The sequence below is a fragment of the Erithacus rubecula genome (genome assembly GCF_903797595.1).
Source record: "Erithacus rubecula genome assembly, chromosome: 6".
NCBI lineage: Eukaryota > Metazoa > Chordata > Aves > Passeriformes > Muscicapidae > Erithacus > Erithacus rubecula.
In genome coordinates, this window is record NC_136688.1 from 2,573,521 (window position 1) to 2,598,805 (window position 25,285).

General features: G+C 38.6%; 2 protein-coding genes across 2 annotated transcripts in view; both read left to right on the top strand.

Moving 5' to 3' along the window:
* The window catches only part of MUC2 (mucin 2, oligomeric mucus/gel-forming), a gene marked incomplete at its 5' end in the record, with an annotated part of 61,014 nt that extends 53,564 nt beyond the window's left edge, over positions 1-7,450 (top strand). Inside the window, 12 exon segments of the mRNA XM_079309981.1 lie at positions 414-483; positions 800-900; positions 1,060-1,091; positions 1,265-1,439; positions 2,048-2,152; positions 2,741-2,781; positions 3,402-3,524; positions 4,009-4,107; positions 4,763-4,891; positions 5,569-5,608; positions 5,888-6,017; positions 7,123-7,450. Coding sequence (XP_079166107.1) covers positions 414-483; positions 800-900; positions 1,060-1,091; positions 1,265-1,439; positions 2,048-2,152; positions 2,741-2,781; positions 3,402-3,524; positions 4,009-4,107; positions 4,763-4,891; positions 5,569-5,608; positions 5,888-6,017; positions 7,123-7,378 — 1,301 coding nt within the window. The 3' untranslated portion in view covers positions 7,379-7,450.
* An 8,934-nt stretch (positions 7,451-16,384) lies between these two features.
* The window catches only part of LOC306803937 (mucin-5B), a 42,092-nt gene continuing 33,191 nt past the window's right edge, over positions 16,385-25,285 (top strand). Inside the window, exons 1-8 of the mRNA XM_079309962.1 lie at positions 16,385-16,472; positions 18,056-18,311; positions 19,854-19,968; positions 21,304-21,391; positions 22,278-22,411; positions 22,589-22,814; positions 23,614-23,739; positions 24,459-24,576. Coding sequence (XP_079166088.1) covers positions 16,391-16,472; positions 18,056-18,311; positions 19,854-19,968; positions 21,304-21,391; positions 22,278-22,411; positions 22,589-22,814; positions 23,614-23,739; positions 24,459-24,576 — 1,145 coding nt within the window. The 5' untranslated portion in view covers positions 16,385-16,390. The remainder of the gene's footprint in view (positions 16,473-18,055; positions 18,312-19,853; positions 19,969-21,303; positions 21,392-22,277; positions 22,412-22,588; positions 22,815-23,613; positions 23,740-24,458; positions 24,577-25,285) is intronic.

Sequence of the window (25,285 nt, forward strand, 5' to 3'; positions counted from 1 at the left end):
CAGTACATAATTTTTGGTATGCAGGCAGTCCTATGCTTTTCAGGCATCAGCAGGTCACTCTATTTGGTGACTTGTACATTAGTTTTCATCTGTAGTAAAAACACAAGAAAGACACTATTCTTTGAGGGCTTGTGCCAAAGAGACTGAAATTATGGAAAAAAATTGTAATCAAGATGTAGACTCTAGGCTTTATCACCTTAGTGTATAGTACAGTACTATAACTCTATAGCTAAATTGCACAAAATTATTCCATTTAGACGCATGACTCTGTCGGCTTTTTCCTCTTCGCTTCTCAGGATTGTCATAGATATATAAGAAAATGAGTAAACAGTGTTTAAGTTCTTGGCATAAGGTCATGAGGCTTTTATGATATTGTTACTGAGCTCTTCCTCCTTTTTGTTTTTCCATTCCAGCTCATGAATGTCCTTCTGGCAAAGAATACAGAGCATGTGGTCCTATTAAAGAGATGACCTGCAAATCAAGGTAAAAAGTTCCTTCACAATTAATTATAGCTTGTACAACTATTCAGTTGTATCTAATGCACAGGTGAATGAGCAGAATCAACCTCCTCTCATATCTTAAACTGACTGTCCAATTTATTAGTACTATTCTGCTGATCCTAAATCTGGGTGCCTGAACTGTGTCTGTTTCTGTTATATCAAAACACAGACATGGACAATCCTCCATCACAAATGTGCAGATCACTTGCACTGTGATTTTAGTGAAAGGTTATTTGGCATAATCCTCCTGTATGTGCCTACAACATTAATTGTGTTCCTCTAAACATTTTGTCTCACAGAGAGCAGAACGACACATCAACTAAACAAGTGGAAGGATGTTTCTGTCCTAATGGAACCATGCTGTATGACTCTGGTGTGGATGTCTGCGTGAAAACTTGTGGTGAGTTTTACTGCTTCACTTGAATGCATGTTTCTTTCTTCTTTGTTTCCTTCCATGTATGCAATAAAGATTTGACTGTATGCAGTTCTCATACAATGTATAGTAGAGGTGCCTTCTGTTATGTGACTGGTAATGGAAATTTGTTTTGGTATTTTCCAGGCTGTGTTGGAGTGGATATGATACCAAGAGAGGTATGATGCTATACTTTTGGATTTTCAAGTAGAAGTTTGGGTGGGGAGAGGAGAGTGGTCTCCACTGGTACAATCTTACTTTGTCATATCCAAACTTTTTATTCCTGGTTTTACTTCTTTTCCTTTTAATTGGTTGCTATGCAGCCACTCATTTTATTGTTTTTCAATGACAGTTTGGAGAAAAGTTTACAGTGGACTGTCAGGACTGTATTTGCCTGGAAGGTGAACATGGCATTGTATGTGAACCTCATGTATGTGATCAGAAGAAGGTCACTTGTGATGGAGAAGGCTTATATGAAGTCATTGAAGTCAATCCTAAAGACCCCTGCTGCCCTCTTTTCACTTGCAGTGAGTTTATACTTTTGTTTCTAGTCTTTCTATAACTCTTGGAAATTGAAAGGAAATTACACTGAACTAGCTTAGTACCAGAGATCTACAGCAGGAAGTCACAAAATATTACCTTTCCTCATGCTTTTTGAAGCCCAGTGTTAGAGAAAATACATTTTAATATTGCAGTGATTCAGTATAACTGAATTTACTGTTATGGGACTCAACATAACTCAAGCTATAGTTCTTATGTTCAGGGTCACATTTTATTTAAGAAAAATGCAGAGAAATTAGGGAATTCTCTGTAGATTTTAATTTTCTAGCAGTTGCCTAAAATCCTGGAGAGAGTAGGAATTGTTCCCTACTTCTTCGCATAGAGTGGTGATACTTTATCAAGACAGAATAATTGTAGAAAAAATTTCATAAACTAATACAATAGCTCCATATCCAGTGGCTGGATTTATGAGGAAAAATGTGTTCCCTATCTGCAATTTGTTCCCTTGAAAAGAATCTGGACTATTCCCTTGCAATGGAAAGTTCATCCTAAGAGCTTTGATAGGTGCTTATTTCTAGTAGCTGTGATTTAGTGTTCTTTCTGGCTTATTCTTATTTCTTTTTTACCTTCTCAGAATGCAATACAACCTCGTGCACAACCAAAGCCCCCAAGTGCTCACTGGGATTCGAAGTTCATTCTTATATTCCCAGTGGTCAGTGCTGTCCTGTATACCAATGTGGTAAGTCCCTTGGAAATATGATGAGCCTCATAGTTTTATTTAAATAATTTAGCATGACACTTAATAAGACTGTATGCAATAACCTGTTAAAAGAGGTATTAAACACAGTCAGATTATACAAATTCACTACTATTAAAATTGGTTATTAATGCTATAGTTATGAAACTAGGAAATCAGGTATAACTCAGGGGCCTCAAGGTCAATTTCCTGCTTATAAATACATGCAAGAACAGCTATAGAATTAACTGGGATAATGGTCTCAGCTTAATCCAGCAAAAAGTCCCTAGAATCCCCAGTAGAAGACAGATTTACAGTTCTTGGTGACTGAAACAAGGACATATTCATATCTGTTAAGTGGACATTCTTGGCTATGAACTGGACCACATATTTTGGAACAAATCTTTTTCTCTTCTTGTGCATGCAGTATTTGTTTTTATACTTCGTGCATGTCCTATCTGCTACCAGAATTGGGGAATAACCATATGAATTGTGATTGATTGTGGAAAAAATGAGTTTGATTAGAGTGGGGTGAAGACATTTTTTATTCTCTTTTCCTCTCTAAACATCTAACTCCTTGCTTATTCACAGTTCCCAAGGGGGTTTGCGTACACGAGAATGCTGAGTTCTTGGTAAGTTCCTGTTTCAACCATCTTCTAAAAATGCTTAAAAGACCAGATAGTATACTTGATCAGAAGTGCTGTGAAAATGGTTATCCAGTATAAAAAATATTTTGGAAATTTTCAAATTTCTGTCAGGAGTTTATTAATTTCAGAAAGCCTAAATATTTTCTGAAAAGTTTCCTGTGTAGGAAAGAAATTGAAGAGCTGCATGTATGTCAGTATCATAGAGGAATTTGGGTTAAGTGTGCTGACATTTTAAAAAGTCAGTTCACATTTACTATCCGCACATTACTGCAGTTCTAAACTCTGTTTTCAAAAATGAAAAGACATATAAATAAGTATTGTTCTACTAAATGATCTTGGGTCCAGTAATTGTACCTGTTCTTTTAATATCAGAGTTTGTCATTGCTGTACAGGACTTTAATCAGGACACAATTAATATAATTAAATAATATTCAGTATTTAAAATGTTGTCTTCATAAATGGCTAGTCAAATAGCAATCCAGTTGTCTTTATGATTTTTTCCTTTTCCACTGCTTCATTTATAGATCTTTTAAAAATTAATAAATGTCTGGTAAACATGTAATATCTCATTACTATGTGATTTTTTTTTTCCTTAAAATGTGTAGCCCAACTCCTCAGTCTTTGTTGACAAGTGTCAGAATTGTGTGTGCACAAATGATGTTAACGTCAGCACTCAACTGAACATCATCTCCTGTCAACATGTCCCCTGCAACACATACTGTCAACCAGTAAGTGGCAAGCTTAAAGAAACAAAAGAGCCCAAAATACCCATATATTTTATAAGTTTATTTTAATTAATGTTTAATTATAGTTAATATAATTTTAATTATTAAAATATAATATTACAATAAGCAAAGGACAGGGAGTTGAAACCCAGAGACCAACTCCAGCATGGATATGAACTGTTCTTTGGGCAATCTACTGCCTGAGATTTGACTGTTAAACTCTCAGCATTCAGTTCACATTGGCAGAATTAGCTGGGAAATTTCTGTAGATCGCCTTGTGGAGTGATGTTTAATTATTATGCATATTTATTCCAGTGCTTTAATTTATTCACTTTATAACCAGCTTCCATTACTTGTCTTCTGTTGGGTTGGAAGGCACAAATCTAAAGTTCAGTTCAAAGTGTAATCAATTAATAGATTCGTATGTTTTCATTTATTTCTCAAAAATTCATCTATCATAGTGCTATTGTTTTTAATTTATTTCTAGGGATATGAACTTAAACCAGTGAAAGGTGAATGCTGTGGAAAATGTGTGCAGACCAAGTGTATTATACGCACAGCAGACAATTCTGAACTCATCTTGAGTGTAAGTATGCTCTTAGTTCTCCACCAAATCTGTAAAGTTCCCAGTTCCAGAAAGGGAACATCTCCTTGCCAGAGACAAGATTTTAGTATAAGTTTGCACCTGAAAGATCACAATCTCATCTAAACAAAATCTAGCTACAATTTTCTAACCTGAAGATAGGTCTCATGAAATAAAATTATCTGTAAGGCCCTTCCTGGAATGAGAAATCCAATACCATTGGAAGGGGTTTTCTTCCAGCCAAGGAAGCTTGGCCTTTTCTATGTCATTTGAGTTCTGTATGCTGAAAAACACTATTAAAGCCTCCATATGGAACAATTATATTGCCCTAGCAGGATGAAGGTTTAGGATTTTTCTTAATTAATATATAACAGTCTAGCCTTTTGAAGGCAAAATCCATTGGCATGGATGATTATGTTAAAGTACTCTAAGTACTTTAGAGATATTTTTCTTTCTCAAAGAAAATACATATAAAACTGAAATTCTCTCCATGGTATGGCATATAACAATACATGTCATGATCTGTATCCCAAAATGGCTGTTAACCTGAAAATAATTGACTGGGAAACAAGATGAAAGTCATTTTGTCAGAGGGCAAGAAAATTTCTGTCTGAGCTCCCTTCAGCTTTTCTTATTACATTTTGCATTTCTCTTGCAGCCTGGAGACTTTAAAAATGATCCTCAGAACAACTGCACCATTTATAGCTGTGTAGATGTCCACAACCAGCTTATCGCTTCCACATCTGAGATTACCTGTCCAGCATTCAATGAGGAGAGCTGCAAACCTGTGAGTAAAAATGGAAAATTTACCCCCTGGTCCATACATAGATTGCTTCAGTTTAATTCCGCCATCTAACTAACAACAAAAGTAAAATTTAGCTCTGATGGACTTTTATCATAATTTCTCAGTCCTAAGGGCAAAAAATTGCAGATGCATGCATGCACAGCCCTAGACAGTGTATAAAATAAGATACCTGGGTGAGAATTCAAGGTTTATAACTGGTAGCTGTCTCTCAGTAGCCAAAACAGTGATCAGCACCAAGATACTGAATCTTTGTTGACTGCTTTGTTTGTGGTTTTGTCTCAGCAAGAACTAGATTGCCTTGAATGTTAAAGAAACGCAAGCTGTTCAGTCAGTAGGCTGCCAGTTACACCATGCATAGTCCCAATTCAAAAACAGAGCACTCTGAGAAACCATTTGTTGGAATTGCTTCTGAGGAAAAATTGCATGAAGTTAACTGTAGACTTTCTTCACAGAATTGTTTTTATTTTCACAATCTTTTGTAAATTGATAGATTTCAAGTCAGGAAGAAGCTGTTATCTTTGCTTATTTAGATCAATGTTACAGTTTTCACTGGTTATTTCGAGCCACTGAAGAATTGCTCTCCTCAGTTTTTGGCCTTAATGCCTATTTAAAATAGAAAAATAATCTGGGTTTTTTTCACTGTTTCTTTTTTCTTTTAGGGAACTATTTCATTCTTACCTAATGGTTGCTGCAAAACCTGTAAGTATGCCAGTGTATCTGAATCAACAATACAGAGAATGAATTGTCTTCTTAAATCAGCCCATTTTCCAGATAAATTTGTATTTAAATATATTTTTTAATGTTTATATTTATCATTCCAAGCCTTCACTATCTAATCTCTCTGGAGAAGTTTAAGCTGAAGTAGAAAGACCCCTTAAGGCAATTCTTTGAGTGCACCAGTGAAGCCCAAGGAATGCTGAGGTGTGAGGGACTTTTGGAGCTCTTTCCCTGAAAGTATTTTGTGCTCTTTCCCTGTAGGTGCCCCTCTGGACAGCAGCACCCCGTGCTCTGTGCGCCACAGAACAGACTTTATTGTCTACAATGGCTGCCGCTCCGTGGACAGAGTTGACTTGACTGAATGTGAAGGAACATGTGGAACCTTCTCACTGTAAGTAAACTCACCAGACAATGAGGTTTAAGTCCTGGTGGCACTGAGCTTGTTTATATAAAAAGAACAATAAATACTAGACTGCACAATGGTAGAAGACCTGGAACTATCTGCTTCCTGAATCATGGAAAACAAATCATGGAATCTGTGACTGACCAGTTAATTTGTTATAATATGAAGCAGAAAAGTGTATCAAATTCTCTTGGGATTCAAGCAACTCTAATAGGACCTATTAATACATTTAGAGCTGGCTTTGTGTCAGACCACCTAGGCTAGAAATCGTCACCAAAGAACATGAATTATTTCCTGTAATGAGAATGAGCCTGGAGAGCAGCCAGGCTTAAGAACTGAAAGTGGAAAATCTGCTTCTCAACAGTTAACACTTAGAATGAAATATACATATATCTTTTAAAGGAAGATTCAAATATGCACAATTTTTATACAGTGAAGAAATGAGAAAATGAATGGTTTAGGTGTAGTGTTAGTAGAGTCACTTGATTGTACATTTTTCTCTGAAATGAGAGAATATATTAAAAAGTGGCTATAAGGAAGTGGTTAGTATGACACCTGGTAGTGAGCTACTGAAACACTGGGAAATCAACTCTTAACTCTCCAAAGAAACTGTCACTTACTGCCTATCACTGAGTCTGTCACCATGCACCTTACATGGCTGAAAACTGGTCTTTAGTATCACATGAAACTGAAAAGCCAGGGAGTTTATTAGCATTTTGAAATTCCTGATGATCTTAGGGTCTTGCTGTGGTTGCTTCTACCTAATACAAGGAAAAGAATGATCTTGCCACAGTTTGTAGCCTGATATTGACAGATTCTTCAGGTTAAGAATGGTGCTTAGGAAGCTGATGAACACAAGACTGCAAAAAATACTTTGCTGTGAGATGGGAACAAAAGAACTGCTGCTTCCCCTTCATGTTAATACTGCCCTGATTGGCTTATGCATTTTATAATCACTGTTCTGTTAGATGAGCTTAGCACTTCCATTAGTCACAACTGTGGCTCTTCTCACAGGAGTGCTGTACCTGATTTCACCCTCTCCTACATGTTGGCTTCTGGCACAGAGTAACATTGCCATTTTGCATGTTAACAGATACTCTGCTGAGGCCAATTCTCTGGACCACAGCTGCTCCTGCTGCAGAGAAACAAGCACCACTGAGAAGCACGTGGTTCTGAAATGCCCTGGTGGGCACTCAGTGTCACACAAGTACATCTATGTGGAGAGCTGCAGCTGTCAAGACACTGCATGCAGCAGGCCCCAGTCCAATGACCTGCAGAACAATGAAGAAAATGACGAGGCGAGCGCTCTGAGCCGGGTCAAGAGAGCCATCAGCTTAACATCAAAATGAAAGCAAAAAACCCTGGCACCATTAACTAAAAGGACTGAAAACCATTCCTAACTTCCTTCAGTACTTCTGAATTTTGCTGCATACTGTTTGTTCTCTACTCTATTTATTTGTGCACAAAATAAGAACACAAATTTGTATTCTTACAAGTGCACAGCCTCTTAAGTCCTTTTCAAATCTACTTATTTTTTTCTTACTGATTAAAAGCATATCTCAAAAAGCATGACTTTTGTACTTATTCTTATACAATCTTGATGAGTTTGAGTTTTACAAGAGAAGAAAAGTTCTTTTTCAAGTTATAGGAAGTCAAGTGATTTCCTACGTTTTTGGGGTATCTACTTCTGGCTGCTTAAAAGCTGATCAGATTGTGCTGTTCAGAAGACCCAGTCTAAGATGGGAGAGAAGATGATGCTATCTGCCAGAACAAAGGCAAAGATGAATAATGATTGTTAAATTATTCAGGTGACTTGGAGAAACTTTTAGTTCAGCACCAGAACTTACTTCAGCAGGGCTCTGTATGTTAGAACTGTCTCAGTTCATTGCAATTATGTGTTTTCACTAAAGAAGTAGTCCCTCAGTCACTCACAGTGCTTTCAGGATATGTAGTTGCTACTGTAGTATGAGATCTCCAAATTCCAACATTTGCAAAACAGATGCCCATCACTAAGCTAGTAATCCTAGACTTCCTCTGCAGAAAATTGAAAGCAATAGCCATTTTTGATATTCATTTGTCTCACAACAAAGGACATATCTAAAGGACTGCCTGTTTATCTTATTGTAAGAAGAGCTAAAGCAGGTAACAGGAAGTTATTAATCTATCTTGAATCATCTTAGAGTACAATGAGGGTAAACCACACCTGTTGTAGTGAAAAAAATGCTTTTGGCTTATTTTTGTCTCCATTAACGAAATCTTTGCTGGCAATAACTGATCTCAATACTGGCATCTTTGCTACCTAAAGGATTGGTGGCACCATTTTTTGCTACTAGTAGCCCATCAGATGTTCTGCAGCTTAAAAGGCTGATAAGATTTCTGCTTTTTTATAAGACTGATAAAGATGTGCAGAAAATGAAACTCCACTTTTTTTTTTCAGCATTGCAATACTATGCTTGGAAAGCAGACTTCTCTGGAGTTGGAGATAGTTGATCTAACAAGAAGGAATTTTTGTTGGTTTACAGAGGAAGCTGCAGAATTAATGAAGCCCAGTTTCTGCTTTAGTATGGGTTTCTAAGGATTTCTATCTCTGCATTCATTGTAAGATGTTATTGAGTTTTCTCCCAGAGCACTTGCAAAGTCACTCTTCTCTGTGGATTCTTTGTTATCCAACAATTTCTGTGCTGATACTAGAACCATACATTTCCTTGAGCTTTTTGCAAAAACGGCTTTTCTCAAAATCTCTTGATGTGTAACTGTCTTTGAGATTTCATTTTTGCAGTTAAATTTGGCTGAAGTCAGCAAATAAATTCTGGAGACAGATACAAGGACAGAGACAGATCAAATCTACCTCGTTTCTTATGAAAAAGAAAAAAATATTACTAGTCAGTAGTGGCAGTTTGCAGTACACTGTATTTACACTGAAATATAAAATCTTCCTTGCTTCATTTATTTTTCATTTGGTCTGGAGTTTGCACAGGCACTTTCTGTCCCTTCTAGTGATTGGCAAACTACTCTTGAATGAGGAATTCTAAAGATCCTGGATAAAAGTCAGCAAGGCTGCAGATTTTGGCTTCACCACTGCAGGGCAGTCTATGGCTGAGAATGTAAAGGCATTTCATACCAAAAAAGCAAGTTGCCTTGAAAGGGAGTTTCTATTTCATCTCATAGAGGGTTTTATCTCTGAAAAGAATGAATGCTGATCGCTCCCCACAGACATTTATATGCTCTTAGTTAGCACTTGAAAAACAATTATTCTGGCAGGAATTTACATGCTAGGTGTTGTTAGTCACAGTGCTCTGGGTTATGGCAGCCCTCTCAGTTTTGGTGCTGGGTCAGTGCTGCCCATAAGGAGGTTCACAAGCACACACTGTCAGAGAATTATTACTTACAAGTGCTAGGCAGTTCCAGGTCACACTGCACATGTCAAATCTCCACCTTCTTTTGCACTTTTATTCACCTTAGAACTTCATGGTGCAGTTTGTTCTGGCATTTCCAGTGGAACTAGATGACAGAGTTGAACAGATTAAACTTTCTCCAGTGGAGAAATCCACCAATAGTATTTGGAAGAAAAAAGGAGGAAATAAATCTTATCTATGTATCCCTACAAAGAATAGTAATAGCAGTGAGCAGCACTTTTGGTCCCTTCCACAACCCTCTTGGAAGTAAATTGAGAACTGTATTATCTGACCCCAGGAAGCATTTTGTTTCTTAAGTAAGAGTTGTTGAGTCTGCAGGTCACAAGAAGAGATTCTTCTGGAAAACCCAGGAAAAAAACTGAGGAAATGTCTCTCATCACCCTCTCTGAAAGGGTGATATCAGCACTTTAGGGACTCAGGAGACTGTATAACCTTCTGATCCCATTGTCTTCCAGGCAGGACCTACCACAAAGGACCCTGGCAGATTTATATAAAGCATTAGTGCTGGAAGGGAGTGGGCTTGACTCTCTCTGTCCTGAAAGAATGACACTGTTCTCCAGGAATTGCCTTTCTACTGGAGTCAAGCAAAAAGGGAGCAGTAGCAAGAGCCCATCCATGTCTTGTCTCCATGCCTGAGTCCTGTGTTCATCTCCTCCAGATTTTCTATCTAGCCTCCCACTTTCATTGGTGGTGAGGGGTTTCTCTTTGTTTCATTTCTTTTTCTTCCTCTCCCAGTGCTTAACACTTTCAGTTTTGTCTTGAAAAATGGGGAAGAGTTCTTGGGAGGCAAATAGGACTTCCAGCCACACAGCCTTTGAAGGCACCAAAGTCAAGATCCCAGCTCCTGCTGTCCAAGTAGTCTTCTCATCCAAGATAGTTTGAATCTCAAACAATTTCCTTGCAGTTACCTGGAGATGCACTGTAAACTCAGTGTTGTTCATAGGACTCTTCAGCAACACAGTGAGAACTTCCATCTGTGGTTAAAAAGGAGTTCACAGAAGATTTGTTCATAAAGAGAGCACAGTTGTTTTATGAAGCATTATTGGATATGTGCTTTGAGAACACCAGAGACAGAAAGGAAAATACTTGTTAGCAATATGGAAAAATCAGCTGTTGAGGTGAGGCAGATGGGATTCAGAGAGAGGGGAAAAACCACATGCAAACCAAGAATTCTTCCCAAAATAATACAAAATAGGGGTTTCTGATCTGATAACTACCTTGTTTTCTGATCTAACTATGTTCCTTAATAGTATTATTTTGTGCTGTGGGAAGGGTAAGATAAAATTTTCAGTGTGTTTACCATTTGACTGTACTTTGCTAAACCACACTTCACTGAACTAAGCACATACAACTCTGCACATAAGCCCCAGTGAAAGGACTTTAGCAAAGGCAAAGCCCAAAGTAAATAATCATGCAGTTACTGTACTTGTTATACACTGTTGCTCTTGTCTGGAAAAGCAAACTCAGATAGGAGGAAAGAACAGAAATAGACTTACAAACTCTGAGATCACAGGAAAGAAAATTCTTGTAGTTTTAGGTCTGACAAAAAATGAAATACATTTAAATAACTGCAACATTGATATACAATTTCTGAAATTTCACCTCTCAACAGAAGCTTTGAGGGATGGGGGGGTATTTTAAGGCAGAACAAGTTTTTAAAGTTGAGCAGCCCTCTTCCAGGGCCAAATTTCCAAAATTAACTCACTCTTTTGAGGCTGCCACAAACACCTGTGTTCTTAACTGGCAACCTCCCAGACTAAGGTCAAAACAGGTCCAAGTAGCTACCTAAGTTATATTTCTGTCACTAATATGGAAAATCCTGCAAGTTCTTTTTCAGCATCATGCTTCTAAAATCTGTTCTGTGCATACTGAATTCCCTTTAATGTTCCAGTTTTTCAGCACTCTTACATGAAAGGCTTGAATTCTTTTCACAAACTGGTGTCTAGAAGAGTAAAAAACACCACTGTGATGTTTTCATTACCCCAAGACTTTGAGAAAACTCAAACAGAGAGAAAGTATGGCAGAGCTGGCACTGAGGAGGAGCACCTGTGCTCCATGCAGCTTTCTTTCAAGCAGTAACAAAAGGCAAAAGTGATCAAGGATTGTCCTTTACACAGTGGCCTGTGACTTGATGGAGCAGGTAAATTTCAACAGCCTATCCATTTGGACTAGTGTAGCTGAGCACTTCTTGGGCTTTTTTGCAGAATTTATGGGATCTATATGATAATTCTTCTCCTTAAAAGTACAGGGAGTCTGAGCAAAACGTGAGGGCAGGTAGTTCCTGGCTGGCTAATTCTACCTTCCACACAAAAAACCCTAGGCCAATGTTGCTTAGATTCCCACCTTAACTTTTTTTCTGCCCCTTCTCTTATCCTTTCTTTTGGCTTGCAGTAACTTTCCTTGTTATGGACATGGTTACTGGATGTGTAATTTCATGTAATTACAAGGTTGTAAAGACTTCAGTATTAAGCATACTGTGGCCTCTTCTGAATTATCTTAGCACCCAGGAAATAAGAAATTGCTTTTTAAAAAGAGGTAGAATCTGCTCTAGCCTAAATCCCATAAAAGTTCTAATTATTAAAGCAGAAAATTCATATGCTTCCTTTAGTTCTGCTACCCCCTATTTTTCCAGCAGGATAGCTGTTTGAAGAAAAACCTTTCAAGTAGAAAATCTCAAGGGCCCAACCTCCTGAAGAGATGACTTTCTATGTAGGGAGTCTCTCTTACGTGAGGAAGTGCCAATAGGTCAAAGAGACCTGTGTGCATGAACACCAATCAGCCGTGTCATTACTCCTTGTACATGGACTCTGAAAGATCTACATCTTCTTAAGGAAAAACAGAAAAGAGCAGCTGGACTCGTTCCTCATTCCTTGCAAACAGGAATAACTAATGTCCTTGATTTGTTCACAAAAAGTCAAGGAGCTCTATGGCAAGATGAGAGGTTAAGGAGCTTTGTATCCATTCTAAGGCAAAATGTAAGAAAACATCCAACCTCCTCTTACCAAAATTGAAATACTGAAGACATTTATCCTGTATTTTAATGGACAATTAATGACAGATATCTATTCCCTCCTTTCCCACTGCCTACTACAGGTCACCTTATACTTCTGTTTCAAACTGGTAGACACAAATCTGATAGATCTAATAAATCTTTAATGTAACTTTCCTAAATTCTATGATATCATGCAAAGGATTGAAAAGGATAATCCATGTTGTTCTTAAATTCTGCTTACAATTTAGAATGTACAAATGATTGTTATAACTGCCACTTATGTAAAATATTTTGCTAAAATCACTTCGGATGTTTTTTATCATGTGGATTATTAGCACAAATTGCCTGACACCAAATGAAATGTTTTCCTAGCTAGCATTACTTTGTTAATGGAACACACATAATTTCTCAAGAGTTATTTTCTAGGCAGTGCTTGTAAAACACCATCTTGTAGTGGATGCTCATTTCAAGAAGCAGTACCAGTTTTGCCTGAAATTAACTGGATTGTTAGAGGATTTCCAAGCTCAACCTCCCAGTGCTGAACTGACTCATGATGACCATAACTCTTTACAGCACACATGGAATCACCTTTTGACAGAAGGATATGATACAAATGCAACTGCCAGACTTCAGTACAGTGTCTGGCTATGAAGAGCATTAATCCACCAGGTACCTCTTATTTGAGTGTGTCTTTTACCAAGTTTGTAGCAAAAATATATTTTTGTGAGTCACTGGTATATTACATTAGCTTCATGATGGCTTATCTTCAGTGAGTCAGTGGTGATAAAGAAGCTGAGTTAATATTTACCTATTGTGTTTACTAAAATCACATACCCTTTAATGCCAAATGATCCATGAAATGGGCTGTAAAGGGGCCAAGAGGAATTGTTCTTTTTTGCTAATACAGCTGCAGAAGAGGTAATGCCTCTTATCCTGCAGGATCCAATAAAGGGAAGAGTTATTAATCCCAGTTTTTCACTGCAGGGGGAATAGTTATAACTTGCATGCCAATAGCAATGATTCAGTGGTAAGTGATCAACACAGTCTGTAAGCTCCCTGTCAATCTGCATTTCCTTCTGAAAAGCTTCCATGTATTTCTCCTGAAAACCTCAGTGATTCCATGCTTGAATATAAAAACTTCATTTGAATGCAAATATCCTTCCTCTGTCAGTAGCCCTGAAATCATTGCAGAGGATTGAAGCAACCAGTGATTTCTAAAGAGTGTAGCCTGCAGTATGTGTGGAGAAGCCAGAAGCAGCAGCTCTGGTTAGTCATTGACAGAAACTCTGCTCCCCAAGAAATGGCAAAGGAATGGCAGAAATGACAGAGCTGACAAGCAGAGGTAAGAAAATGGCTAGGTACTGAGCAAGAGGACTGGGTTTCCCATTTCTCTGAGTAGGGTTTTGCTCTTGCTTTTCTCAGGGCAGGATCCCAGATGACTGATACTATTGTCTCTGCTGAGTAGAGCATAAGTGGATGGTGGTTCAATGAATAATTTGTTTTATTCTATCTGTTCCTTGAAAATTTCAACATGTGCTGTTCATGTTTTTCCAGGCCCCTAAGTGCAAGTAAGGCATACAGAGGTAAATCATGCCTTAGCTCATTCCTTGGCCCATCCTCTCATTGCTTTGAATCACCCCACATGTAGAACACAAAATGCTGGAAGTTGCCAACCTCCCTATGTCTTTGTTATCAAAGGACTACTCCAATCTGAAGGGTATCTTTGGCAAGTAGTTACTACATGGTTCCTGCTGCTTTTGTGCAGTTCAGTGGGAATAAAGGGGTTTTTTTCCGGAGTCAGGAGTCATACTCCTAGAGTCTGATTCTTCCTTCTACTCTCATGCCAAAATGAATGAAATAGGTACTTTGATTTCTTGGGTGGGAATGGGAAAGGAAAAGGACAGTGATTGAAGAAACATGGACTTTATCTCAGCAGAGGTGTGCATTTGAATTTAGACACTAGCATTGATTTTGGAAAATTCATATATTTCAGCTATCTGCCTTTACCCTCAACTATGCTCTATTAGTCTGTATCTCTGGTCTACTGACTTATACGTTTTTCCTCCTGGGCTTCACAGCCCTTCCCCACACCTGCCATTAGCCCTGTTCTGTAGCCTGAACAAGAGCTCAGTATGAAAATTGCCAGGAGAATCTGTTGAATTTGAGTGTTGATATTTCACTGTATTCAATTTCAGATCATCTTCATATTTCCAATATCATATTCTCATGGTTAAGTTATTCTCCTAAATAAGATATTCTCCCAGCTTACTTTGTACCTATTTGGACAGATATCAGGAGGGAAGATGTTTTGTGATTAAAAGGAAAAGCAGCAGCAGTCCATGACTTCTATCACCAGTGCCATAAAGTCTGTTGGTTCTGTATTCCAACCAAAATGGCAGGGCTTGAAGAACTGCCTCCAGTAGTGCCCTGCCTCAAGTGTGGCTGACAATGGAATTAATGGAGCAGGGACGGTGGCAAAGGGGTGACACGAACTCTTGTTTCACGTCCTGCACAATGCTCACACATGCTGCTGCAGAGTTTTCTCTAGAGCAAGGGCAGCAGCAAATCTTCATCTGGCAGCTGCTGTCACTGCAACTGTGCAAAGCACCTTGTGCCTGTGTAGGGCAGCAGAAGGTGGGAGCAGTGGGCCAGCTGTGGGACACTCCACCTTGGCAATAGCTCAAAGCCTGGTAAAACAGCAACCAAGACCCTGTTCCCAAGGCCCAGATTGCTGCCCACCAACCAGATAAAAAGCATTCTTTTTCATATTCCCCAATGGGTGCATGGGCATGCTTGAGTTGAGGCCTTACAAGAAGGGGCAAAACTATGTTCAACTTAAACTGCATTTCTGCCCACTTAACTACTGGCAATCACTTTGGCTTTACTGTTTTCCCAAAGAAGATGGAGCAGCTGGAAGCGTGGGAATGTCTGCTATCCATGTTTGATTTGCTGGGACTAGGTGAGAGGCTTCCTCTCTTGTTAGAGTTCCCCCATGGCACAGATGAGAAAAAGAAATGCAAGGTCAGTTTGTGTCAACAAAGCAAGTAAATCTCTTCAAGGGATTCTAAAATTACTGATATCAAAATATCTGACAGGATGTCCTACAAGGGGCTTTAGAGCTCATAATTGAGCTCACTGGATTTTTTTATGGTATGTGGTAGGTATTAAAGTACTTTGAGAGCACCAAGGGACCCTTTTGCAGCAGTGTGATTCAGGTGGTGAAGGAATGAACTGTGTTCTACATTATGATAGGACTTGGCACTGCTCCCTTATGATGTTTGAAGAATCCACCACCTCTGTGTGCGTAAAGAATAAATTAAAACCCTTTTGTGCAGTTGAGGTGAGAATTTTTGACCTTTTGGTTTTATTTGTGGTCTATTGAAGTAGTAAATCTGGCCTTTTTTGGTAAGATATTTTGGATACACTTTTTAAAGGACAATGCCCTCTTGCCAAAAGATTTTGTTCTAAATAAATTGTACATTATGCCTGACCTGATAATACTTTTTGCTCTTTTTGTTTAGAAGTAGTCATTAAAGCTGGTAGAGGCAACACGTCTTGTGCTGGGGGATTCCAGTGAATGTGCCAGACAGAGAAAAACTCTGAAAGAGGTCAGTGATTGCTTGTAATTAATCAAATGTTATAAAAAATTAAAACTATTGCTGCTGTAGGAAGAGGGTGAGGGGACCTATTTTCAAAGGAGGAAATTAGAAACAGCCAGTTCTCTGTCCACATAAAGCAAGAAAGAACTGAATACCTGTCCTGTCCAAAAGAGAGGAGGTTTCTGGGTGCTAATAATGAATGACTGAAAGAAAATTTAATGAAGCTCCACCTTTCAGGGACCCTGCCATCAGTGTTTTGTTCTCATGCCAAACTCCTGGACTATAAAAATCTGCCTATAAGCCAAGAAAAAACACTTCCCTGAAAGGACTTTCCAGTTACGACTTCATGCCAAGATGGAAATAAAAAACAGAAGATCATTTTGGATCTTCTGCCTAATTTGGAGTTTTTGCAAGGGCAAAGAACCAGTTCAGATAGGTAAGAAAAGAATCTAATTCTTGCATTACTTGCTCTCATATGGCTCTCTGTAGGTGAGAAATAGAGTTGACAAATGAAAATGTGTAGCATATTCATGTAAGAGCTGTAGATACACCAGATACTATTAAACATTGTACATTTTTATCCTTATTGTCAACCATTTAAGTATTTACTTCTTTCTTTTCATTACTAGGTGGTGTATCAACTGTTTTATGTCCTAAGTGACTAATCTTAAAGAGGAGACCCTCTGAATGCAGTTTGCACCAAAAAACAAAGCAAAAAATGGTGATACACTTTTCAACACATTTCCCACATGTTCTTCATAGAGGAAGTACTTGCCATATCACCAGCTAGGCTTGATTGACCAGCATTAAATGCTGAATAAGCAGGAATCACATTTTTTTGTGGTCTGCTGCACTGCTACCTCCTGGTTTAGTTTTTAATGTCTTACACTTTTCCCAACTGCTTAATATACAGTTGATATACCAGTTATTGCCACCTTAGTAATTGCAGTAATTTCACTTCCAGGATAGCCAAACTTTCTCACTTGCCCTTGCTACTGTGTAGAAAAGTGGTAAATTGCCTTATTCCACTACAGTGCTGCAACCACCTATGACACTATCAGTCCCCTTAAAAGCTTATGCAAGAACTTATTGGGCATCTGAGTTTGGGCTGCACCTTTATAACATAGGGATCTGAATTTCTCAGTTCTTCCCTGCTGATTCTTAGGCAGGAATATTTCATAATATTTTAGGGTTAACTGAGTAAATGAGTAAGTGTTTTTTATTTGATCTGTGGTGGATGTTGCTATTCCTAAATGTATTACCTGAATCAACACAGAGAAATTTGCCCATTTCATTTCTCATTCTTTCAGAAGAAATGTTGAGAGTATGTTGTAGCAAGCACATATAATTTAATTCAAGGTGATTCATGTTTTCTTTGTGAAGCTTACTTGTGTGAAAACTGCTTTCTGAAGTAATGTCTTATTATGCTCTTAGAGTATGTATCTATACCTTTGACTGAAGTACAACTTAGAGGTCCAAAACATGAGTTGAGAAGGAAAACTAAAATCTCTTAGCCAACAGCTGAAGCTGGTAGCAGCCTCAACCACTAAGATCAGCAGCTGCCACTTTGCTGTAAATCCATGCCTCCTGGAAAACACTCAATACAAAGTCTTGCCTAAGTTAAATGAGATTTAGACATCCAGAATGGGATTCTCCTCACTTCACTTTAAATATCTACATTGTAAATATTCTACAGCATATATACAGCCTTTCTAGACAATGGAGAGATGCATATGGTTTTCAGCATCTTCTTGCTAGGCACATATGTAAGATAAGAAAGCTGAACCTCTTCTGCTTCTCACTGTTAACTTCAAAGGAGACTGGGCTAATCTGCTCACGTTGCAGGTATCTCTGTACTTCAAAAGTAATGGACTTCAAAAGTTCAGTGAGATGAAACTGCTTCCCAAGGGCTTCTTTTTGCCTTTGAAAATCTGCCCCTTTAATGTTTCTCAGCAAAAAAGGGGCAAGAACCTCATATGGGGTGAATTTCTAAGTTCCCCTACCATGATTTTTCTTTAGTCCAGGTCTCTGCTGTCAGTAGGAGCGAATGTGCCACCTGGGGCAATTTCCACTTCCATACATTTGACCATGTAAAGTTTACTTTCCCTGGAACGTGTACCTATGTCTTCGCTTCGCACTGCAACGACAGCTACCAGGACTTTAACATTCAGATCAGGCGCAGTGCCAAGAACAGCTTCCTGATCTACTTCACTGTCACCATTGATGGAGTGGTCCTGGAGGTGAAGGAGACAGGAATCACTGTGAACGGGAAGAGGTGAGAAAAGCCTGAGCTGTTGTTTGGTGCTGCATTTTCATGGCTGTTTGTTAGGTGGTTTGACTGAAAAGCAGTGGTTGTGTATGAGATGTTCATAGCTTTTTGAGCAGGGTGTTGTGAAGAGACCCCCCTGTGGTGTTGAGAAGGGAAGAAGCATTTAAACTAAACTACACATCCCAGGGAACAACACCAACAAGTTAAGTAGAGAGCAATGAGATAAGATATAATAAACAATCCTTGAAACAAGAGAAAACCATCTCTGGCAATCTCTCTTTGGCTGCTTCAGAGAGAACCAGAGTTTGAACCACCTCATGTCCCTCTGGGGTAACCTCAGGGCAAAGGAGAAACCTCAAACTGGAACATGTATATTATAAAAGCAGGTGTTTTAAGGTTTCCTTAATGTTGCTTTGATTTGAGAGGGAGGGATAGAGGAAAGTGCATAAACTCTAACACTTTATTCATAAAAGGTTTAGATTTGTAGAAGCCCTGTGGTTTTTCTATTTGCTCAAAACATTACTTCTGTGGTACTAACCCTACTGTTTAATGCTGCTGTTCAGAAATAGATGGTTCTTTTAGGAATAATTTTCTGCTTCCAGATAAATTAGTTTAGAAAATTGCACTGCTTTACAACTTGCCCAGGGATCTTCTTATAAGAAAAGGTAAAATTTTTAGAAGTCAAAATCGATACCTTTCTTTCCAATTCAACAACGAGCCACAAAGGAAACTGCAAAGAGAGGGGTAAAAATATTCCATAAGTAAAAATCATATGCAACAATAGCTGAAAATCTGGCACAATTTTAAGGGCAGTCCTTATGAGAAGTGCAGAGTTCTGCTGCTAACATATAATTATGAAGGGCCTAGTCAACCTTTGACTCTGGGAAATCCCCTCACAGTCTTGTTGGAGAGAAAATTGTAAGTATATGGGGTGTCCTGACAGCCTTCTAGAAACAACCAAATACAGAATAGCACCATTCTGTTGTAATTATAGCATCAAAGCCCATATGTGTCTCCTAAACCAAAAGGGAAAGAAATCTCTTATCTTCTAGCCATTTTCTGAATTTCTAAGTTTTCAGGCTTTTGCTAAATGAATGTTAATTGTCTTGGTAAGATGGAAAAGTAATGCAGGTGTGAGTTACATTAGTATATGAGTAACAGAGTTGTGCATGAATCCCAAGTGTCAAGGAAATACTGGAAGGATGATAATAACCTGTAGTGTACTCATGCAGAAGGCCATTTTCCCAATATTATTATCTTGCTTTTTGTAAACTTTTGGGTTATATCCTTGGGTTTGGCTGCATTCTGTCAGTTGAGTGGCTGATGTAGTATTGACAAGAGACCAAAATGCATTGAGTTGTGGATTAAGGTTGGTAAAAGGACACAGTGGACAATGTAATGCGTTGTGTGGATGAAGACTAACCTTGCAAAGAGTGTTCCCATGTCATATTTACTTCCTTTTAACTCTAATTTTCTTTCCTAAATGTCTGTGAGGATTTCATTAGTCTTTTTTTCACTGCAATCTGTTTTGCTCCCTTGAATTTCCAGGATTGCCATGCCTTTCAGCTTGAAGAGCATCCTGATTGAGGACACCTGTACATACTTCCAAGTCACTTCCAAGCTGGGCCTGACACTCAAGTGGAACTGGGCTGACACTCTCCTAGTATGAACAGTCAGTTAGTTGTTTTCCTCCTAGTGAACCTCATCAGTGATGAAAAGCAGGGCTGGATGCAGGCACTGTGTTGATGTATGAAATTGTGGGAGGGAGGTATCACTGTATCCATAAGCTGATAGAGAAATACCAAACTAGGTAATAGTTTCACAATGCAGAGGCAGGGAGGAACAACCCTGTGGCCTTTCCAGCTAATTTTACATAATAAAAGGGTTAACCCTGGATATAACACATCTGTAGTTAGCTCCTTGCTCCATGGGGTACTGGCAGCAAACAGCAGCCCACCCACTTTGCCTTGCTACTCTGCCTCAAGCACATCTTGTATGGGAAACTCATCTGTGTGACTACTTCAGATCTGAGACTTTTTCACTCCAAAGCCATGCTATGAGGGAATTCTCCTCTAAACATCCACTCTGCAATGTCCTCTTCTGCAAGAGTGCATTTACATTTTTGTGCGTGAATGCTTGTCCTTCACAATCAGGACTGAGATTAACTAAATGAAAGTTATATGTCATGTTTTGCCATTCAGAGAGACAGAGAGAGGTTAAAAGGTGAATAGAGAGAAAAAATATCAGGAAGCAATTAACTGATATTGAAATTCTGATTTATTGAAGTATTTGCTTTCTCCCTTCCCGTGTACTAATTAATACCTAAAGTGTTAAAGGCAGTATCTCTACATTACTGTAGAGTGGACACAACAGTAGGAAAAGCACTGCCATTTTTGGTGGACTTGAGTGGCACCACTACTGTTCCTCAAGCATGAAGGAGTGAAAAGGTACAATAGTTTTATCCAGCAAGGCAGTAGTGTGCTAACCTAGCTGTTTATTTCCACTGAGCATGGACAAAACAAGTAATGCTGGGCAGACACACCTAGAACTGCTATAAAATTATTCATCATCCTATGGACTAGAAAACACATTATATATGGCTAAAAGTTAGCCAGAGGCTGCTTTTTTACAGCATCCAACATTAGAACACAGCTCATGTGCCCAGAGAGGAGCTGTGGTACCCTGCAAGATGTACCAAATGTTTGTATACCAGTGTCTCTGTACTGGAAGACACTGGTCAAGGGATTAGTCCAGTATTCAACATGCATCAGTTACCTCTTCAGTGGGTAGCAATGACAATTGCTGAAGGATTCTCTTCCCATTTGAATTCCATCTGTCTGCAGATAATTTTTTTTGAGAGATTTGTACCAGGAAAGGAGATTGCTACAAACTGGGAATGAGCATTTCTGCCACTGCACTTTTCTGTTGTGAATCACTTTGCAACAAGTGCTGGTGATACAGGGAAAAGCCTTTAAACTCTGGGTTTCCTCTTTTGTAGCTGGACCTGGAAGAAACATATAAAGAGAAAATATGTGGTCTATGTGGGAATTATGATGGAAATGGGAAGAATGATTTGATTTTGGATGGTAGGTCATAAATACAGCATATTCCACTCTGAACAGAATTCCTCATACATGAAACTTGATATTTGTTTACTCTGAGCAGGCTTTCAGATTTCCTAGAAGGCACATGAATATTTCTGTATACAGGAGATGTATTTTAAGAGGTTCTGAGATGATTTGGGATTTTATGCTCTTTTCATATTTGTAATGATGCCTTGAGAAAGTCTCCAACCTCTTTGAGCAAAATTAATTGCTTGGCTATTAGGCAGCAGCACTGACAATAACATCCTTTAATGAAATGCACAAGTGCATTTTCTGTTCTTCTATTTTAATCACTCTATGCATGATTATTTTTGCCTCTGTAATGAAATAAAAGCATCAGAGAAAACACAAAGTGTCTTTGAAGAAACTGTGGTGCCATCCACTGACACCTTCAAATATTGCAAATAGCTGAGCCTATAAACCTACAGCAGGTTATATGGATGGAAAGAAACCTTCATCCTGGGATGTCAGCTGCAGGACTGAATCCAAAGTTATAACAACACCCCTTTATGCAATACCTGCATGACTGTTACACATGCCAACAGAAAACTCTATAGGATCAAACACATCCTAAACAGATAAGTCTTTGGAAATGATCAGAAGTAACAGAAAGTTCAAGAGTCTCACATGATTTTAAATGCCTGGGCTGACAACAGGCCTTGATACAAGTGTGCCAGATTCCTGACTTTAGCTCAACAGAAGGTTTTATCAGGCTGATCCTCTATAAAATATGTATGCTGTTTAAATTTGGGCATCTCATGAAGTGCATACTGCCTTTGAGCCCAAAGAGTAAGTGCATTTTTATAGCCCACTAATTGACCTAAAGAATTGCAGGCAGTTACTGAAATGCATCTGGGGGTTTTTGCAGGGTATAAAATGCATCCAAGGCAGTTTGGGAACTTCCACAAAGTAGAGGATCCGTCACAAAAGTGTGCTGATGTGAGCCCAGATGACGACACTGGAAGACATCCCAGAAGGAAAGACAATAGATGCAGTACATATGTAAGTGTGTGGGACCAAGAACTACAAACCCTCCCAACCTACAGTGTTGAAGAGCCTGTTGAAACAAATCTTAATTACAGAGCATGCACTCTTCTGAAAAACTGAATTTTTCAGAGCTCTATACATAAATTTGAGCAAATTTTTTTTTTTTTTTTTTTTTTTTTTTTTTTTAAATAGAAAAAAAGATGCAAGAAGCTTATGTCCCGTTTTGGAAACTGCCCCAGAGTGGTTGCCTTTGATGACTACATAGAGACCTGTGCTGAGGATATGTGCTCCTGTGCAGTTAACTCCTCTCACTCTGATTTGGTTTCCAGCTGCATATGCAGCACTTTAAACCAGTATTCTCGAGACTGTGTCCTGAGGAAGGGAGACCCTGGGGAATGGAGGACCAAAGAACTCTGCTGTAAGTAGCTACTGCTCTGCAGATTTATTTCAGGTTACACATTTACACGAGTATTCTGATCCCAGCAGAGCAAAGCTAGAAGCTCTGGTAACTACCTTGAATCAATCTTTGACACAAACATTGTTAATGGAAAAGCTTCTACAAATTTAACTTGATTTTGCTCCTTAAATTAGAACTATACCTTGATATGGCCCACAATATTTTTCTTACAACTAGGTTTTCTCAAGTTTGGGTTTTTTTTAATTCTACTATGCACAGTTAACTCATAAAGAGGCTTATTTTAACATGGTGACAACTAGACAGAAGTAGTTACTGAGAAGAGCAATATGTTTGTACTTATCTTACCCTGTGTTTTCTTACTCGGTAATCCAGTTGCTGAGTAGGAAATCTCTTTAAATCCAGGGGCAAGGCTACAGGTAGTTCAGCCAAACTGCTGGTGGGGATTGGGATAGCAAATCAATGTCAGAAGAACTGATGCTTCAGACAAAAATAAACTATTATGAATCCCTAAATGTATCTGGTGTTCTTTGCTTGCATTGTGACTACAGCCAACCTTGAGATAGTAATGTAATGTGGGAAAGCTCATATTTCCCAGCAGCACAGTTTTGTCCAAAAGATAAAGTAAAAGTGGTCATAAAACATTCCTTTAAGAGGTTAAACAAATACAACATCTCTGGATAGAAGGTCTTGCAAAAAAATATGGAGCAAAGGAGGAAGAAGGCGTTGGGTAGTGACACAACAATTTGAGAGATCTTATAAATACGTCATTAACATAGTCCATTTTGGTTTGGTCTTGCAGATCAGGAGTGCCCAAACAACATGGAATACATGGAATGCGGAAATTCCTGTGCTGACACATGTGCAGACCCAGAAAGAAGCAAGATTTGTAAAGCCCCATGTACAGATGGCTGTTTCTGTCCTCCTGGTAAGGCAGCTCGCTTCTGCCAATGGTTACATACATCAAGGGACAAAAAGGGAAGTTGTTCCCTCTCTTTAGCATTTCAGACAACAAATAAACTGGTTCTTCTAGCACCATTTACCATTGGAAGAAAGTCTAAAGACTTGACATCCTGGCACTGGAGAGGGGAGGCAAAGACTTCTAAGGACTAGACAGGGGAAAAAATGGTGCAGAAATGGAAAGAGAAGAGGTGCTCTCTAGACAGTAAGAATGCAAGTGAAGATGTTTCATGAGATGCCTCCTTGCTATGACACTAAATCTTGTTGTAGCTTAAGTGACACAAAATATAAATGCAACATACATACATTTCCATGTATGTGCATGTGTAAATTTGCACATGAAATAGTCTAAGATGAGGCTCTGATTTATGGTAGATTTATTATTAGAAAAGGATGGAAACTGGCTCAGAGCCTTGCAATCTGGCACTTGATAATCCTGCTCACTGTGAAAAATTTCGTAACAGGAAATGTTCTTTGAGTTTGGCATTGATTTCATTTGAGTTCTAGTTAGAAATATTTCCCACCCATTAACATCTGAAAGAGCCCAGTCTGATGTTTTCCTTTAAAATTATCACATTCATTTTAAGAATTGCTGAATACTCCAGAGTTTTTTCAATACTCTAATCTTCCTTATGGTGTTTCCCAGACTCACCAAAGGAATATTAACTAACCATTGTGTCTGAACAGGAACTATCCTTGATGACCTCAGCAGCAAGAAGTGCATCCCCAGAGAAACCTGCCCCTGTATGTTTCAAGGCAAAGTCTACTTATCTGGAGGAACTTACTCCACTCCCTGCCAGAACTGGTACTGTTGTCATCTTGATTGCACTAACAAAGCAGAAGTATTTATTTCAATACATTGACCAGTTGCATTCTGTACTTTCCTTGTTTTGTTGTTGTTGTTTTCTGTTGTTTGTGGTTTGTTTTTTTTTCCTTTTCCTGTCATTTGTCTTAAATAACAATTCAAAACCTTGTTTTCAATTTCAACAGTGTAGGAAAACTTAGAGGTATTCCTCAAACACACATAGTTGTTACTCACTCTCACTTGAAACTGCTTGTGAAAACTGAACTCGAGATTTTAGAATGTAGAAAAATTATACTATTTACTGCTTAATTCAGAGATTTTGGCCACTAGTCAGGTGAGAAGTGAGATGAGAAGTCATGCCATGTTAATAAGTGATACTTCCAACAATATCTGGCTTCCCACAAGGCGGTTTAAAGGCCAAATCTCAGCAGTCCTGATCCTTGAGAATGATTAAATTTAGAAAAAAAACCTGGCAGCTTGAACCCATCTCTATTCTGCATTGGTGTAAGGTGATAAGATCTTAGCTATATTACTCTCAAAACAGTTTTACTATTTCTTACTCTGTATGTGTAATCTGGGCTCCTGACACAACATCATTTTTTGACCGTTGGTTAAAGCTTTACTATAGGGAGGGATGAAATGTGTTATGGTGCATGGCCAAACATTCTGCAAGCCCCTTTGGAATTAATATATCCTGAATTTTGAGAAA